The sequence below is a fragment of the Mya arenaria genome, chromosome 1, assembly GCF_026914265.1.
Source record: "Mya arenaria isolate MELC-2E11 chromosome 1, ASM2691426v1".
NCBI lineage: Eukaryota > Metazoa > Mollusca > Bivalvia > Myida > Myidae > Mya > Mya arenaria.
In genome coordinates, this window is record NC_069122.1 from 21,945,606 (window position 1) to 21,965,404 (window position 19,799).

The 19,799-nt window shown below is 33.7% G+C and overlaps 1 protein-coding gene across 11 annotated transcripts in view; it reads right to left on the reverse strand.

Moving 5' to 3' along the window:
* LOC128240057 (E3 ubiquitin-protein ligase HECW2-like) overlaps nucleotides 1-19,799 on the reverse strand; it is a 75,896-nt gene that overhangs the window by 20,367 nt on the left and 35,730 nt on the right. For 6 of the 11 annotated variants that reach the window (XM_052956566.1, XM_052956574.1, XM_052956547.1 and 3 more), the window contains 4 exons: nucleotides 7,259-7,325; nucleotides 4,772-4,935; nucleotides 591-739; nucleotides 165-262 (listed from right to left, as the gene is read on the reverse strand). In XM_052956566.1, the coding sequence (XP_052812526.1) occupies nucleotides 165-262; nucleotides 591-739; nucleotides 4,772-4,935; nucleotides 7,259-7,325 (478 nt within the window). Of the gene's footprint in view, nucleotides 1-164; nucleotides 263-590; nucleotides 740-2,322; nucleotides 2,470-4,771; nucleotides 4,936-5,154; nucleotides 5,272-7,258; nucleotides 7,326-16,202; nucleotides 16,257-19,799 lie in introns of those variants that run through there. The other 5 variants (XM_052956579.1, XM_052956595.1, XM_052956612.1 and 2 more) reach the window with 5 other exon arrangements.

Below are 19,799 nucleotides of genomic sequence, written 5' to 3' on the forward strand. Positions count from 1 at the left end.
CATTTCAAATATGATCTTAATCCTAGCAATGTTTCTGTACCTTTCAATGTTAATAAGATTAATATTAAATACACATTTACTTGGGTTGAGGTCTTAATCATATAGGCAAATGAGCACTGAAATTGGCAATGCTGGAAACAAAGTGTAATATTATATATAATTACGTGGTGGAGGTTTGGAGACTCGTACGTTGAACCTCATACTGCCTGTGACACTCTCAGCTGGATTACGACGACCCAGATCCAGTGACAGGGACACTGGCCTACAAGAAGAGGAAATATTAGGATGTAGAATATTGTTTTTTATTCATAAATGTTGACAAAATGATCATAAATGTATACAACCTACAGCCTCTAAAATACTGCCCAGGAGTCAAAACTGGTAGTTTTATTTTAATTGCTGACAGAACAGCAAGTCATGGCCACCCCAGAATGCACATTGATTGTGATAATATCCAATATGTCTGTAAGTATACACATGCAACATTTAGCCTTAAGCAGGAACGTTTTGAAAATAAAAGCATAGTTTTTGAACATAAGAATAAATTAGAAGTAGAATCAAATAAACTTTTACATGATTATCCCCCTTACCCATCTTCGTTACCAGTCTTCTCCAGGATTCTCTGTACTGCAATAGACGCCTTGCCCAGAAACCGGCTCAACTTGGGACGACTCTTTGCAAACTTGTCCTTGATTTCAAACTCTACAATGTCTGACGGCAATACATCCATACTCAGATCCTGTAACGAGGATAAACTGGGAGTGAGTAAAATGTGCATCGCTTTTTTTTTTTTGCTCGAGTATAAAGACAGATGAGAGCTGATAGGCTGATTAGTATAACTGACAATCTCAAGTCTGTTTCCTCCTGTCGTTTCTGAGAGGCTCAAATCCTACCACTCTACACAGTGGTGCCATCTTATCAAAGCAAATTTCATATGATTGCTTTTTCAAAGTGATATTTCTGTTTTATTATAAACTAATACCTTTATTGGTCAGTATCAGCAAAGCTTATTTGATTTTGAAAGTAAAACTTTAAATTTAACTAGCAATACACAAAAAAAATTCTTCATATAACAATAATTTATTACACACTCAATGATGAGATGGCAGTGAGTATAGTGTTATATGGATAGTTTATCAGTGTTTTCCCTGCTGCAGTTTTCAAGCTTGGACTTCCACATTGAATAAGCTCAACATCCCACAGACCCCTAATTTAACTGGATTTGAACCCAAACCATCTTATTGGGACCTCAAATACCAGGGATCCCGAATTGTGTCCATCATTCATGAAGGCCACAGGACTTTCAGCTGAAATCCTAGGAAAACCTTGGTTTATATTCATTTATTTTGGCGTCATTGTTAAGATAATGATAAAGTGATTTGAACCACTAGACCTCTCTCACCCTAATGGAGCTCAAACCCATGACCTCTCTGTAAAAGGCAGACACCTATACCACTAGAACTCTCTCACTGAGCTGTTAAACATGCCTTCAAAGCATGTAGTACAAATATATGTAAAATTACATACAGTAAACTTGTGTAAAGTGATTTATTTTCCATCTAATTTCAGTTTTGGCATTATGATATTTTATATTTATATTTCACAGTTACTTTAACATGCCAATATTTCCTATTTTACAATCATGAATATGTTACACTTTACTAAGACTTCAAGTACTGTAATTTCAGAATATAACAGCATCAAGTATGGCCATGTACATTATCCACTGCTATATTTCACTGCATAAATGAACTCAAATTTACGAGTGAGAACAGTGTACATGTTGCATACATATCCATTACTTTCATGCATGAATTAGCCTTTTATAGTGAAACAGAAACCATCCCCTTAATCCATGCAATTGATGAAATGTTTTTTGGTCAAACTTACTTTTCAGATACATTCAAGAAATTCATAATTCACTAAAATGTTCTCATTATACGATTCAGATAAGCCTTAACAAATACTTACTACGATTTTATACTTAAGATTTTTTCTAACCATTAAAGTCCAGCTGAATTATGAATAACTGCAACAGCACTATCTCAGGTGTGTTTGTACAAAAATGCCAAAGGCTATTAACCTGATTTTGTATGATATCTTAGGACATAACATTATGTGATCTTCAATTTCAACTAATAAAATGGCTGTCAAGAGTTGTTTGACAAATGATTTGTCACTCTGTTGTCAAATACAGTGGTTTTACAAATTGCAAAATATGCTCTACTTTTCAACATCCTACTAATATCATAAAACATTTGCGAATTTGTATCCATCAGAAAAGGCATGTTTAAATAATAAGCTTATAGATACTAATATTACCTGTCAACATTTCCATACTGTTACTTAAATCTATAACCTCTCCTGTCATTCACTTAAACTTGAATTAAAAAGAAAGTATCCCCAAACAAGAAATGTTATCAATCTTCTCGAACATTAGTATCATTTAAAACACTATCCTCTGTATGTGTCCTGTGTAAAACACAAGTCCATGGGCAATTGTAAACAAATATATTAATCATATACGGTATACAACTCATGCCAGCCTACGCGCTGTGAATATAACACACACAAGGTGACAAAGTACACCTGTATTGTACCTTCATAGAGTCAGGTTTTACAATAGACAGTTTTAATGATCACACCACACAGCTCAAGTTAAAGGATGACCATATGTATGCTGATTACTCGTTATGATTATTTCCATTTATAATGAAGGATGACAAGCAAATTTTACAATGAAAATACTAGGGTGAAGGTTTAATATTATTTCAAGCTATATGCTAAGTTCATTCATTTCAAGCATTTAAAGTTAAAGCTTAAATGAAAATAATTGTTTAGGTCAAATGATCTCTTCAGTATTTAACTTTTAACCTATTTACTTTTAGTCCCAAGTTTCATGTAAACATACTTGCTCATTTTCAATGTATCAAAACTTTATTGATGTGTTGACTTTTTTATGAAAACAAATTCTAACATTCTATTTTTTGGGGCATTTTTATATACATAAATAATACATGATTTCCAATAACATTGGTGTTATCATATATTATTTTTGGCAAGATTATTTTAGTTACAAGTTATGAAAACACTAATTTTCCATTAAAATGAATCTGTCAAGTATTGAATAAATATCTCTTTGTTAACAATCTTAAGTTAAGTGCAGGAAGGCTATGAAAACTGAGGGTCTATTTAAAATTATTAATGCTAAGCTCAAAATCAAATATTTGTCTGCTACATTATACTGAAAGGCACTACATGACAGGCAGACATAAATGATATTTCAGAAGCCTACATTTACTTGTTCCTTGAAAAAATATTGAAATTTCAAGCTTTAATTTCAAATTGAATGCAAACATGCTTTTATACTGAGGTCTTAAAAGCATTCAGATGGAAAATGAACAGAGTATTACTGAAGGATTGTGTATACTTCAAAACTAAATTAATACATCGCACAATCCTTATGAGGATGATATAAAACACTAGTTTAGACTTAAAGTATCTCCTTAAGTTTTGCTATTCACTAAGGCCAAATTAATGTGTTGCATTAGGAGTGGTGAATGAGTGATGGTCTAAATGGCATTAAAGATGCACTCTTACTCCCAAATAGGATTTACCACAATTAAAACAATTGCTTTTATGTACCGAAAAGGATGAATAAATTAAACAAACAATGTTTTTTTTAAGGATACTGTGTTTTATTTGAAAGAAATGTGCAGAAAATATGGTATTTCTACCTTTGATTGATTGGTTGATTACTGTAAATCTTTAAGCACTCACCAATCATTTAATATTTGTGCCTTTTCAGACATTAAATACACGGTTACAATCTAGTTATCACTCAGAGTAACTAATATTTTCCATAAATGCAATTTTTAGTAAGTAGTTAAAGGTTTAACTCTAGAATTGTGTTTGTTATACATGTGTATGTACGGTTTTGATTTTTAATACAAGTGTCGCTTTAAATAAAGATGCAGATAGAACCTAAACGATGTCACACATCAATTAATCAACTTTAATTAAACACAATCTAATACATGACTGGTAGCACTATATAGAAGTTGAACTAATTTACATGGAAGCTAATTAAAGCCTTTAAATTCTCTGCATAAAAATGAGTTAACCAAAACAAATGTATCCACACAATATGACAGTTATATAGTATTATTTAAAAAAACAAACTTTGTTAGTAAGAAAGTTAAGTTAGATCAATCAAGCATAAGGATACATTTGACAATGGTCACATTCGTCATGGTGTTACTGAGAGTCATAGCAAACATGACGTTTTTGGACTTAAGTGTTCACTTTTGACCCTAAAAAAATGTGTGTCACTCATATGAACTTGACAATAGCTGACAACAGCTACTTTTTGAAAGGTATATCCTATTAACATTAATCAGCAATTTCAGTTGGATTTAGGTTGTAGCTAGGTCTTGCAGGTGTTTGCATGAGGCCACTGTGGTGGGAAACATAAGGGTATGACAATGATCTGAACTTCATTCAAGTTAACAACATTGTTAACATCATTGTTATTTACTTTAAAGTCAATAAGTACTACTCTTGAGATTTAATAAATACACTTATAATCTGCGGTATTTCAAACAACATTGGCGACAACTGTTTCAACTGTGCTCGATTTATCTAAATATAAAAGCACATCATCAAATAGTTCACATTTAAAAGTTAACAAAACTCTTGTTAAAACAGTGTTAACTTCAGTCCAATATCTGACCATTTCCTTTGAAGATGTGCAAATATTTTTTATGCTTACAGAGTCAGTCCATTGCGGACATGTTGTGTTCTCGGCAACTGTAGTCCTCAACTCATGATCGTGATGAGACTGGTAGCCGCAAAGCCGGCCTGGTTGTATCAAGAGCTTCAGATATGGATCGGGGTTGAAGAATATTCCTTTCTTTAGGTTCACTGACTCTATATCTGGAACAAAAATACAATCATATGGTAGCTTACTGATAAAATGGCACTGGAAAATTTGTAACATCAAATTTTAAATAAAATTTTAAAAAATACATATTTTATCTATTTTCAACTGACTGCAACAAAAGCTGATAGCTCACATTAGCTAATAAGCCTTGGTAAAAAAAAATGCAGAGACAGAAACATATAACATTGTTTATCAGAGAAATAAAAATTTACTGTTTAAAACTAAAACTATCTATATTATTTTATCACTGTTTCAAACTTTAAGCCAGTTCTGCTATACAAATCACACATCAGCACAGGGTGGGGACACAATATCAACAACTTTGCCACTTCCAAAACTATTTGCTCAAGTGCTCAAACTCATGGATATATCATACAATCTTTCATTGAAACAAACAATCACCCTCTATATACTAATATCACATGCAACTTCACATAAACAAGAGATGTTTGTCAAAACATTATCCCCCCCCCCCACCACCACCCCCGAAATATTTGGACAATTGAATGAAATATGCAAGGACTGAAATGACAGCTGATTTGTCATTGACATTGGATGCCTTTGAGGCAGTCTTAAGAAAATGCCCATTCAAAGTGTGATGATAGTAGGTACAGTTTTTAATCATGTTCAGATGATGACTGATATTTGCAGAAAAACATGTATCTCTAAGTGGCAGGATATAAGTAAATATGACGTAAATTTTAATGACCTATATGAGTTGTGACCTTCACCTTTGACTCTATGAACTCAAATCCCTAGGGGTCCGAACCTGTCATCCCGTACCTAATTGTCAAGTTTGAGGGCCATGGGTGCAGGCATTGCCAAGTTATCACACAGAATAGCTTTTTGCCTACAAGGTCACTGTGACCTTGACCTTTGACCCGATGTCCCCTTAAATCAATAGGGGTCATCTTCTGGTCAGGCCAAACCTCCAAGTCAAGCCTGAGGGCCGAGGGTGCTAGCACTGACAAGTTACCACTAGGACAACCTTTTCACATATAAGGTCACTGTGACCTTGACATTTGACCGGATGACCCCTTAAATCAAAAGGGGTCAATTACAAGTCAGGCCCAAACTTCATGTCAAGTTTGATGACCACAGGTCTAGAAATTGTTGAGTTTGCATTCAAGGTCATTGTGACCTCGACCTTTGACCCAATGACCCCTCATCAATCAATAGGGGTCATCTACTGGTCAGGCCCTACCTTCATGTCACGTTTGATGACCATAGATCCAGGAATTGTTGAGTTATCACTCGAACAAGCTTTGTTCTACAGATGGACAGATAGACCGATTGACCTACCAACTGACTGACATGTGCAAAGCAATATACCCCCTCTTCTTCGAAGGGGGGCATATAAAGTAACCTACTATGTCATTGACTTACTAACAAAAGTATGTCACATGTTGGTCATAATTCATGTGATCTCATTACACAAACATAATCATTAATGCCCTCTGCTTCTTTCTCTCCAAAAATTTGAATTCATTGCACAACCCATACTTTATGAAAGAGAAAGGAAAAAATAGTTCTAGCTAAAAGCAGCAATATTTCTTTAGGTGGACATGATGCATTTCTTCAGACAGTGACAAAAGTCTTCAAGAAAATAGTGTGCCACTTACATACAGTATGCCTCACTCTCTGTACTTAACATACGTAATTTATAAGCAGGTCATTTATAATCCACTTAAAACATGCTCAAACTGTCATGTTTTGCAAGTAAGATGCTAGTCAAGATCTGACATGATGACATTAAATCCTCGAGTAAAAACCCAGCATACATGGCGCAAGTGTTTGCACCTTGAAATGAAATATAAATGAAAGAAAGGCATCAAAAGCGAGTGCTTAGTGTTGAGTGTACGTAAACAAGGGACATTGAACTGCAATATTGTCTTAGATGGATGAATCTTGCTACACACATGCATTATTTCAATGGAAATATGTGTACTAACTTTAATGAGTGTATCTTGAATTATTTTTTAGTTATGTCCAAAGTTTTTGCACAATACCGCCACTGCTGACGACAAAGCTGTGACCATACCGCAACGTTTTCTTCCAAAAAACACAGACAACCTTATTGTTTAAAAAAAAAGAAGACAAAACAAAAAATTTAGTCATAGGAAGTCCTGTGGAAGGAAGCTGTAACAGTGTTTTTCCTAACCACTGTTCCTGTATTAAGACAGCAGGTGACATATCATCCAAAAGCTTTAAGTGTCAAGTGATGTACTTGGGCCTAGAGATTGACTAAGGGAACAGATCCCTCAACTGGCCGGAAGCAAAGCACAAACTCTACGTAACTGCTTTTTCTGCCCTTACCTGAAAATTCTAGATGGACCAATTGACTGGTTGATGATTTGTTGTTATTTTCATGCACGGTTCCATTCTGAAAGAAAAGAAAGAACAGGTCAAAAAATGTGGCACTGTCATTATTAAAGCGGTTAACTTGAATCATCCTGCAGTAAGTAAAAGTTAGTGTTTATATTTGGCTGGGAGAGCCCCGCACTGACTTATTGTTTAGAAGACCAATGATAAATTTATCCTAACTTTCTCAGTGTTCAGTGCCAAATGCCAAACGCATGCCTTTATGCTTCTAAATAAAACACCTAATAAAACCAAATAATTTAGAGGCTGTTTTCGTTACTAAATGGACATTTGGCAGTTTAGTTTATTGCTTTATGGTTGTTTGGTTGTCCGAGCTCTTCCAAATGATTAAATGGGAATCTGTCTGGCAATCCCATTGGGGGAGACACTGACCACTAAGAAAATATGGTAAATTTATGCTTTGAAGAACTAACTACAACATAAGTACCATGCCTTGCAAAAGCCTTCAACTTTGCTTTTACCAAAGTCAAGCCACTGTGCGAGTGCAGCTCATTTAAACCATACCTGAATATTGACAGTGCAGTGAATTGACAATACAGAAAACAAAACCCAGCTATAAACCAAACCAAAAGTTTCATCAAAGTTCTTAAATATAATACCTTAAAAGCTACAACATATCATACAAACTAAGTATCTATCCATCAATAAAGAATACAAATATAATCTCCAAGTCACACAAAGAACACCACAACACTCTATCACGGACTAGATTTCTCCCCCAAACAATCTTATACTATAGATAATCATATCAGTAGTCTACCGAAACTGTGAAGATCTATTTCAAATCAGATTCACATGAACCAAGGAATGTGCGACCATTTAGACACACTTAAATGGGTAAATATGGGCCAACAAAGTTATTCACTTTACAATGATGGGGAGAAAATTGCCTCAATTTTCATATGAAATGTGATACAAGCTTCAGAACTAGTTTTCAACTATGGCCAGTACAATCTTGTCAAATAGTTTGGTAAATAATAACTTAAATGTCTGTAACAATGGTACGTGAAGTGTAAGCAAAATAGTACATATTTTTGAAGATTTTGAAGTATTTCATCCACAGAATTCTGTACATTTACACAAATGCTTGCTTCATACACAAACAATCTGGCAATTCAGATGAAAAATATCCTGACAAATTAAGGTATTAACAAATTGTTACTTTCAAAAGTATGTCAAATATTCCATAACACTTGCCTGTTGATTAAAAACTCAGGAAGCAAATGGCAGCTAGTTAAAGTTAATTGTCTTTTTTAGCTCCACTGGCTAAAGGCCAGAAGAGCTTATGCGATGGTAATGTGTACGTAGTATGTACATCCGTGTGTCCATGCGGTCGTGCGTCTGTAAACAATTGCTTGTGAACACAATACAGTCTTCAGCTTTGATTGTATCTCGATGAAACTTGTACAGTATCTAGATATCCATTAGAGCTCGGTTCCTTTCGAAAACCAGCAAGATCCGCATATGAATGCCTAGATTATGGGCCATGAAAGTTTTAAAGAAATGCTTTCTATTTTTAGCCAGGTCTGCATGAGCGAATTCTATTTTTAGCCAAGTTTACATGTACATGTAAATTCAAGTCTAGAGTTAAAGGAGACAATTTGCAAGTCTAGGATTTTGAGAGACAATTTGCTTTTTCCTTCTGCAGTTGATTTTGTGAATTACTCTGCCTTGTTCTTGTTGAAAGCCCAAAGGCCATTTTTTAGCTTTAAGTTCTGTAGTTTGCACATTCATCTTAACAAAACTGGTTGTGAATGTTTAAGTTATGCACCTGGTGTCATTACTGGCCACACTCAGGGTTCACAGGTTTGGTAAACATAAATCTGGAAAGGTTTGAAAATCTTTTTGTGTGTTCGTGCATCCATCTCAGCACAATTGATTGTGAATGTTTGTTCAAATTGATCAATGTTGTCCTAGGATGCCCTTGACTTTGACCTTTTGACCAACTTTTTTTAACTTTTAAAACTACAGAAATTTTTACTATGAGTACAGTTTTGAAAGCATTTTTTTTGTCAGATGACTTTTACTTGGCACATATTAAAATAGTTCATGCAACTAATCTGCTTACAATACTTTCTGGGCTCAGATGTTGAACGTGCTACGTTTTCAGGTAACCCAAACACAAAACATAAACTATATGTCTGTTGCCTTTTATATACCCATACATACATGCTCTGGATTGATATGACCACAAAAGCCATGCCAGTAGAGCATAGGCCCTTTTGGGCCTCTTGTTTTAATCCAGCTGAAGAAATACAAATTATGTGACAACAAATTATAACTTTATTAATTAAAGGATGTTGAATTTTATTAGTTAATGTCAAAATGTCATGAAATACATGATTTTTTTCTGTTCATTTTTATAGTTCTGAATCAAGTTTCACACACACCACCATCTAGAAAAGCTTTACCTGAAACATTGGTAAATGTACATTAGGCAATAGCACACAATAGTAACTTCTTTAACACACACTATTTCAACACAACACTGTCAAACATGTACATGTACACAAAACTGCAGTGAACACAACAATTAATGATACAACTAGAAATGATCCCTCACATCCAAACAAATATAAACAAAGCCAATGTGGGAAATGGAAATTATTCAAACCCTTATAGACAATGCCAATGGAAAATGGCCATAATTCAAACTCTTATAGAGAAAGCCAATGGGAGATGAACCACAGCCAAGGGGGAAATGGCCATAATTCAAACCCTTATTATAGGTATAGACAAAGCCAATGGAAAATGGCTATAATTCAAACCGTTATAGAGAAAGCCAATGGGAAATGGCACACAGCCAAGGGGGAAATGGCCATAATTCAAACCCTTATTATAGTTATAGACAAAGCCATGCAATGGAAAATGGCCATAATTCAAACCCTTATTATAGTGATAGACAAAGCCAATGGAAAATGGCCATAATCCAAACCCTTATAGACAAAGCTAAGGGGGGATGACAATTATCCAAACCTATATACATGAAGCTTAGAAGAGGAAATGACAATTATCCAAACCTATATAGAAAAAGCTAAGGAGGAAATGACTATTATCCAAATCTATAAACATGAAGCTGAGGGAAAAATTGACAATTATCCCAAACTATCGACAAACTAAGCTAAGGGGAAATGACAATTATCCAAACCACTATGGAAAAATGCATATAAAACTAGAGCTATCACTGAAGGTGATTAATACCCCCGAACGCAGCCTCTAATTATGATTTATCATTGTATGAAGTTTCATGCTATTCCATCTAGTAGTTTTCAAGTTACTGTCCGGACAAAAATTGGACAAAAAAAAAACGCAGAAAAAGGCAATAACTCTGTAATTTGCTAAAATAGTGTAGTGATTCATGTACACTGAACTCATTATCATTGTGCCGTACCATTGTATAAAGTTTTATTACATTCCATCCGGTAGTTTTCAAGTTATGCTCCGGACAAGAAAAAAGTAACAAAGGGCAATAACACTTCCTCTCATTATGATCTATCATTGTATGAAGATTTATTAAATTCCATCCAATAATTTTCAAGTTATGTTCCGGACAAGAAAAAAGTAACAAAGGGCAGTAACTCTGTAATTAGCTGAAATAGAATTGCGGTTCCTGTACACTGCACTCCCTGTCATTATGATCTTTCACTGTATTAAGTTTTAATAAATTCCATCCAATACTTTTCAAGTTATGCACTGGACAAGAAAAAAGTAACAAAGGGCTGTAACTCTGTAATTAGCTGGAATAGAATTGCTGTTCCTGTACACTGCACTCCCTCTCATTATGATCTATCACTGTATGAAGTTTTATTAAATTCCATCCAATAGTTTTCAAGTTATGCTCCGGACAAGAAAAAAGTAACAAAGGGCAGTAACTCTGTAATTAGCTGAAATAGAATTGCGGTTCCTGTACACTGCACTCCCTCTCATTTTGATATTTCACTGTATGAAGTTTTATTAAATTCCATCCAATAGTTATCAAGTTATGCTCCGGACAAGAAAAAGTAACAAAGGGCACTAACTCTGTAATTGGCTGAAATAGAATTGCGGTTCCTGTACAATGCACTCCCTCTCATTAGGATCTATCACTGTATGAAGTTTTATTAAATTCCATCAAACAGTTTTCAAGTTATGCTCCGGACATGAAAAAAGTAACAAAGGGCAGTAACTCTGTAATAAAGCTGAAATAGAGTTATGGTTCTTGTGCACTGTACTTCCTCTCATTGTGCTTTACCATTGTATGAAGTTTTCATAAATTTCATCTAGTAGTTTGGAAGTTAATGTCTGGGAAAAAAATTGACAGCAATAAAAACAAATAAAGGGCAATAACTCAGTAATAAGCTAAAGTAGAGTTATGGTTCTTGAACACTGCACTTCCTCTCATTGTGCTTTATTATTGTATGAAGTTTCAATGAATTCCATCCAGTACTTTTCAAGTTATACTCTGGACAAAAAAAAAGTAACAAAGGGCAATAACCCAGTAATAAGCAAGAATAGAGTTATGGTTATTGTACACTGCACTTCCTCTTATTATGCTCTATCATTGTATGAAGTTTAATCCAATTCCATCCAGTAGTTTTTAAGTTATGCTCAGGACAAGGTAAATTGCAACAGACCGACCGACAAACTGACCGACCGACAGACCGACCACAGGGTGACTCCAATATATATAAAAATCTTCATAAACCTACAGTCACTAACTGTTATATTACAAGCCATTTCTCCCACCTCAGATAAGTAGATCCAATAATTTAACCATGCTAGTTTTTCATATCTTGCCCACGGGCGAAGATAAAATGCCCGTATGGAACTTCTTTTTAATGGTCGCCACATTGTAATTACCTCCCTAGTTGAAGACTGTCGTCAGTAGCATCAAGGAAATCTTGTCTTATGGTAATATTTAGAACGCTTATTAATTATTTCTCGCTTCAAATGTCACCATAAAACAGTTTTCACGCACCATTCAAGAAATAATGCTTCATTCTCCATAGAACTATTTAAAAAGACCGGTTTGACTATTAACATTAACCGGATCATTGCGCGCATATATCCATGACAACCACGTGCTATCACATATCCATATGCAATTATTTTTTCTAACCACAAAAGAGTTCCAGCAAAAAATACATTATTACTTAATTTTGTTTAACTGAGATGGGAGAAAAAGCATCTACCATAGCTGCTCGTGTAAGATAGGTTCATCCCGACCCTCGCGCAGGGTGTTTTGCGGAAACTTGGTAAACCATGTTTCCTGAAAACACCCTACGCTCGGATCAGAATGAACTTATCTTACACTCTCGGCCATGGAAGATACTTATAGTCCCCCCCCTTTAAGCAAGGACCCATTCAACCAGTTCATACCACTTAGGCTCTGCTATAATAAAACAAACACTTGCTTATAATTCACATCTCGGATTCATATCTCACTTGATACACAAACTACTTGAACATGAAAACTTGAGCCTATTTGAAACTGCCTTGACAAATAAAGCCATTCATTAACACACAAACACGGCCATCAAAACTGATGCTAGTATTTCAACACTTGACCCTCCTTATGTATCACCTCTTATATTTGATGGCAATATATTTTAATAAATTCATTTCCTACGAGGGAATGAGTAACTTACTACATTTCCACACATGTATCATTGACAGATACGAAATAGTGAGTGAGAAAACTGTCACAAACTTATGTAATCCACCTTGACTTGTTCAATGACATACATACACGTGTCATTTGCACTTTCTTATAGTCTTAATTATCCATTAATATGTTGAAGAAATATTATAATTAAGAAGAGCTGTCACAGAGAAAGCATGATCAACTATTTCAATGCTTTTAACCAGATGTCGAACAATAAAGGGCAATAATTTGTATCACATGAAAGATAATTTAATTGTGACTGCCCTTGTCTAAAGTTCCATTGCTGAGATATTGACTTAAATTTGCTTACACAGAATGTTTAAGTAAAAAAATGAAGGGCCATTATGCACCAGTCAATTGTAACCACGACCCCCGCTAGGTCCAGGGAATAGCAAGGACTTTGACTTTCTGTCCAGCCAAGCCCTGGTAAAATCACCGCCCTGCAGGCACAAACTGCTTGTAAAATCCCTGCCAATTCCCCCACACCTCAGTAACCCTAGGTAAGGCCCATTCGCCGCTATTTTTGGCATGAAGACCAAAACATCGCATTCCCCTGGCACTGTGGTGCCATCTGGAAGGTGAAAACCTGGCCCATTTCCCCGGCTTTCCCCGGTATACCCCCGGACCTGGGGGCGGCCATGATTACAATTGACAAGTGCATTAGTTGCATTAAATGCAAAACAGAGTTAGCTTACTAGCTTAAATACTGTGAAATCATTTATATTCGTTGGCATGAAATTTCGTGGTTTGCCGAAAAATTACAATTTCGTGGGTACTTGAATTCGTGGTTTTTACTTTTTGAAAAAAAAATATAATCGAAATTGCGATCGTCCTAGAACGACTGCATTCCACGCGCTGGCCTGTGATTTCCGCTATCTACGTTACTCGGTTTATGACACAATTAGTGCATATATCCATGTCAATTATCGATTTAATTGGAAATTAAGGTCATAAAAGAAGATGTACCCTGATCCTTAATACAGATAGACGAAGCCATTGAATGCCAATTAAGAATTTTGCAAACTGTAAAAACACCGAGATTAGTAGGCAATAACTATTGTTGTGCACCATATATTTACAAAGGAGTCAACCACTGTAATGTTATCTTGTCTCCTGTAAGCTAAACAGAAGGTTTTGAAGGTAAACAGGTGAACTCTGATAAGTGAATGTTAATATCACTATTTATTAAACTGATTACCAGTTTTGATCATTGATTTTATCTTTACTATCAGGGTGATACAGTCATTTGTAAAAAAATAAATTGCATTTGAAATTAGCATTCTGTCACATTTTCAATAGATATGATTTAATCACTTTCGTAACTTCGGAAGTCAAATATTACCAGACTCTTTTTAAAGTGACATTTCCAGTAACCTGCAAGGAATCTTATATGCCAAGTTGAAGAATATGAAATAGTTGATGCAAAAACAAAAATGAGAATAAAGATTTCAAAAAAAATGCCAAAGAATTTCTAAGAATACAAACAAATATGGTTTTGATGAAATATTTACTCAATTATAATAAATAAGATGAATTTAGAGTTTTCATACACAATATCCATGTTATTTTATTAAAGGGAAAAACTTGCTGACATGTGGCATTTAATTAGTTTCCATTCAGTTCTCATAACAAAATTCAAACACATTAATAACAAGCATTTTCATTGAAAATATATCCCCCGCCAACGATGGCTTGTTTGTGCTTGATGGCTTGTTTGTGCTTGAAGGTTAAAAAAAATCTCAGAAAGAATAAGATAAGCACATTGGTTTATCCCTTTCCGAGCCAAATTATAAAATATCGACCGGGACTACTTTATGATAAAAAAATTTAACGAAATAAATCAGAGGGATGATTAAATAAAACTTCCAAGTGTCATGAAATTCTACCAGCTAGTTGCATAGAAAAGGCTGCAAACATGGATCTTTTAATAAATCAAGAGCAAATAACTCATATAGAAATTACACAATCCAAAATATAAATAAACAGGCATCATCGCAGTATGTTGGTTCATATTTATTTCAAGTTTCAAGAATTTCTACCAACTAGTTACTGAGAAATGGCTGTAAATGAGAGTTTTTCAAAAAATCAAGGGCAATAACTCCAAGTACAATTGACCAATCCAAAAAAAAATATGAACAGACATCATCCCAGTATAGTAATTCATATTTATTTTAAGTTTCATGAAATTCTGCCAGCTAGTGACTGAGAAATGGCTGTGAATGTGCATTTTTCAAAAAATCAAGGGCAATAACTCCAAGGACAATTGACCAATCAAATTTTTTTTGGACGGGCATCATTCCAGTATAGTGGTTCATATTTATTTTAAGTTTCATGAAATTCTACCGGCTAGTTACTGAGAAAACGCAAGTGACAGACGGTCGGACGGACGGAAGGAAAGACGGACGGACGGAAGGACAACGCCATTTCAATATCCCCCTCCCTATTTCATAGGTCGTGGATAATAATAATTATTTATATATATCTAATATATAAGGCAAGGTTAATTTTAAATTTTAACAGTACTCAATTTTTATCTAGTGAAAAATAAAAATTGAGGCAGGTTAATAGTGATTAAATTAATTTTCTATGAAAATATAAATGCTGAAGCACATTGAACATTGCTACGCTTGAAAAAATGGAAGACTTTGTGACTCCAAATTGCAGCAAAATCAGAAGTCTTTACGTCTGATACAAAACCACAAGTTTTTGTATCCATAAATGTTTGTCACATTAACATGTTTAATGGTCACATCAAATTATCCAAAAATTGATCCTGTACATTGATAAGAGATCGTGACAAAACTGTAAAATAGTTATTAAAATATAATAACTTTATGAATTAAAATGACAACGACCCAAATCAGGCAAGAGAAGGCACGAAATCCTGCGGGTACTTTTTTATTCATGAATTATCAAATTTGTTTCAATAAATTACTTTCAACTACAATAAACCATTTGTGGGTTAAAAATAATAATAATAGCATAATTATCATCACACTCCCAAATTTTCAATTGAAAAAGGTAATTTAATATTCTTTTAATTATAGTTTTAAACATTTTTTTTATCTCTTTATTTTTTCAAATAAAATACATAAATAGTGATAAAAAAATATATAATGCATTTACCTTAATTTTTCTTCTTAAAATATCTAGTATCTTTTTCTTAATGTCTGAAATTAATACAATAATATAATACAATAACAAACAAATGACAAAAATATTCAAACTATTTACATTCAGCTTAAATTTTTCCCTGTGAAATATCCTTAGCATATCCGCAAAAGCAGCGCTTTTTTCTTCAATAAGCAAATTGTTAAATCAATTACTTTAATCCATTCTTTCACTTTGATATCAATCAATTAGTAATTCCATTATACAAAAGCGTAAATAATCCCAATAAATATTGAATACTATTACTCGGTGTAGTAAAAGGTGAGTCATTCACAAATGGTACAATTTACAGTAATCGGAATGACTTAGCCGGCACTTTAATGTTTGTAACGCAATATCATGGACTATATCCTGGGGATCAGATTATTGAGATTCATGTATGTTTGTGGTTAGAGGGTGTCAAACACAATACCGGGCCGCCAATGACTCAAACCATCACAGCTAAGATTGAGGTCAGAGTCATGACCCACGTGTACATGTATATAAACACTATTCAATGATTTTTGCTTACATTGCTGAAAATTGTCCTTTTTTTAATTTTTGATTTTAAATTCATCATTTAAAGAAAAAGTGGAAAATCAGACATGATATTTTCTTTTTAAATTATATGCCATTACTAAATATTTGAATCAGTTACAATTATAGGGAACAAATTATTGATCTTTTACAGTCATCTGTTTTTGTATATCTGTATGTTTTGTATGTTTTAAACGTAACATTATATAGGACAATAAACAAATATTGTCTTGACTTGACTTGACAGTAATAGGGAATTATTAATCTGTTACAGTGATAGGGAGCAAATTATTAATCCATTAGAGTTATAGGGAATTATTGATCCGTAACAGTTATAGGGAATTATTAATCCATTACAATGAAAGGGAGCAAATTATTAATCTGTTACAGTTAGAGGGAATTATTGATCCGTTACAGTTATAGGGAATTATTGATCCCTTACAGTTGTAGGGAATTATTAATCCATTACAATGAAAGGGAGCAAATTATTAATCTGTTACAGTTATAGGGCATTATTGATCCCTTACAGTTATAGGGAATTATTAATCCATTACAGTTATAGGGAATTATTGATCCCTTACAGTTATAGGGAATTATTGATCCCTTACAGTTATAGGGAATTATTGATTCCTTACAGTTATAGGGAATTATTGATCATTTGTGACAGTTATAGGGAATTATTGATCCCTTACAGTTATAGGGAATTATTAATCCATTACAGTTATACTGCAAGGAATTATTGATCTCTTACAGTTATAGGGAATTATTGATCCATTACAGTTATAGTTATAGGGAATTATTGATCATTTGTGACAGTTATAGGGAATTATTGATCTCTTACAGTTATAGGGAATTATTGATCTCTTACAGTTATAGGGAATTATTTATCCATTACAGTTATACTGCATGGAATTATTGATCTCTTACAGTTATAGAGAATTATTGATCCATTACAGTTATAGTTATAGGGAATTGTTGGTCCATTACAGTTATACCGCATGGAATTATTGATCTCTTACAGTTATAGGGAATTATTGATCCCTTACAGTTATACTTTATTTATCCGTTACAGTTATAGGGAATTTTTTTTATCCATTACAGTTATAGGGAATTATTGATCCTTTACAGTTATAGGGAATTATTGATCCCTTACAGTTATAGGGAATTATTGATTCCTTACAGTTATAGGGAATTATTGATCCGTTACAGTTATAGGGAATTATTTATCCATTACAGTTATAGGGAATTATTGATCCCTTACAGTTATAGGGAATTATTGATCCCTTAAAGTCATAGGGAATTATTGATCCCTTAAAGTTATAGGGAATTATTGATTCCTTACAGTTATAGGGAATTATTGATCCCTTACAGTTATAGGGAATTATTGATCCATTACAGTTATAGGGAATTATTGATCCGTTACAATGATAGGGAACAAATTATTAATCTGTTACAGTTATAGGGAATTATATATCCATTACAGTTATAGGGAATTATTGACCCCTTTCAGTTATAGGGAATTATTGATCCCTTACAGTTATAGGGAATTATTGATCCCTTACAGTTATAGGACATTATTGATCCCTTACAGTTATAGGGAATTATTGATCCCTTACAGTATAGGGAATTATTGATCCCTTACAGTTATAGGGAATTATTGATCTGTTACAATGATAGGGAACAAATTATTAATCTGTTACGGTTGAAAGGATTATAATTATCCATGACAAAATTATAACTAGACTTGCAAATTGTCTCCCTTAACTCTAGACTTGAATTTACATGTACATGTACACTTGGCTTAAAATAGAATTCGCTTATGCAGACCTGGCTAAAAATAGAAAGCATTTCTTTAAAACTTTCATGGCCCATAATCTAGGCATTCATGGGCGGATCTTGCTGGTTTTCGAAAGGAGCCGAGCTCTAATGGATATCTAGATACTGTACAAGTTTCATCGAGATACAATCAAAACTGAAGACTGTATCGTATTCACAAGCAATTGTTTTCAGACGCACGGACGCACGACCGCACGGACGCACGGATGCACATACTAAGTACAAATTACCATCGCATAAGCTCTACTGGCCTTTGGCCAGTAGAGCTTAAAACAGGATATTCAAGGAACAACTTGAAACATAAATTTGTTGTATATGCATATTTTACAATAAGAACCTTTGATCTTTCAAGGATTTAAAAATAAAATCAAACAAATAAATTAACACTGAGGAAACAAAGCAGTTCAACTAATTGCAGAATTACTAGGCCCTGAATTCATCTATGAATAGCTACCATTATCAAGACAAAAGAAATCAAAGGCCATAGAATTCCGAAATAATTTACATTTTATTCAAAGGTCCACAAAATCAATGAAGCATCATTTTCATTTCTTCTTTTTGAATAAATGTACATTTAAATCAGCTATAATTCAGATATCATTTTAGAAGAAATTTTGAGATCAATTATAAATATATAACAATATAACAGCTCACATGTACTAACCACAAAATGTATCCGATTATAAGCCTTGAACAATCCTTGACAGCGTATTGGCTTGGCCAGACCTTTGTCTACATAGGGCACAAGGCCAATATGATGCATACTCAATTTAATAAACTCACTCAATTTTCACTAACACAATTTTCACCAAACATTTGTTATTTACTTTTCTTCAGAAAGCCAACAAGTAAAATTAATTTTGTTATTCAATAAAATTATTCTCGTTCTTTTATTGCCAATGTTTCAAAAGTCCTTCCATGATGCATACCCATAATGAGCTTATGTCCACTTTAACAAGTTACATGAACATCTAATTTTCATCACTACTGATTCAATACTAAAATAGTTTTCAACAATTTTAGATCCATCATTTTTGAATGTGACATATTTATTCAAAGAAATTTAACTTTGCCCGGCAACTTATCTCATCTTGACTTGCAATGAATGTCGAGTAAGTATAAGGCCTTTGTCTTTAGCCTAATACTTTTCAATGAAACTATAGTTTTGTCACCTTCAAACTTGATGTGGGTGACGCAATAAAAAATATGTCGAAGAAATTTATCTTCACATTATAATATTGGTGGGACTTCTTCGATGTTGCGTAACCTTGTTCGAAGAAATGTTTTTTTTCACAAAACAATTCATGA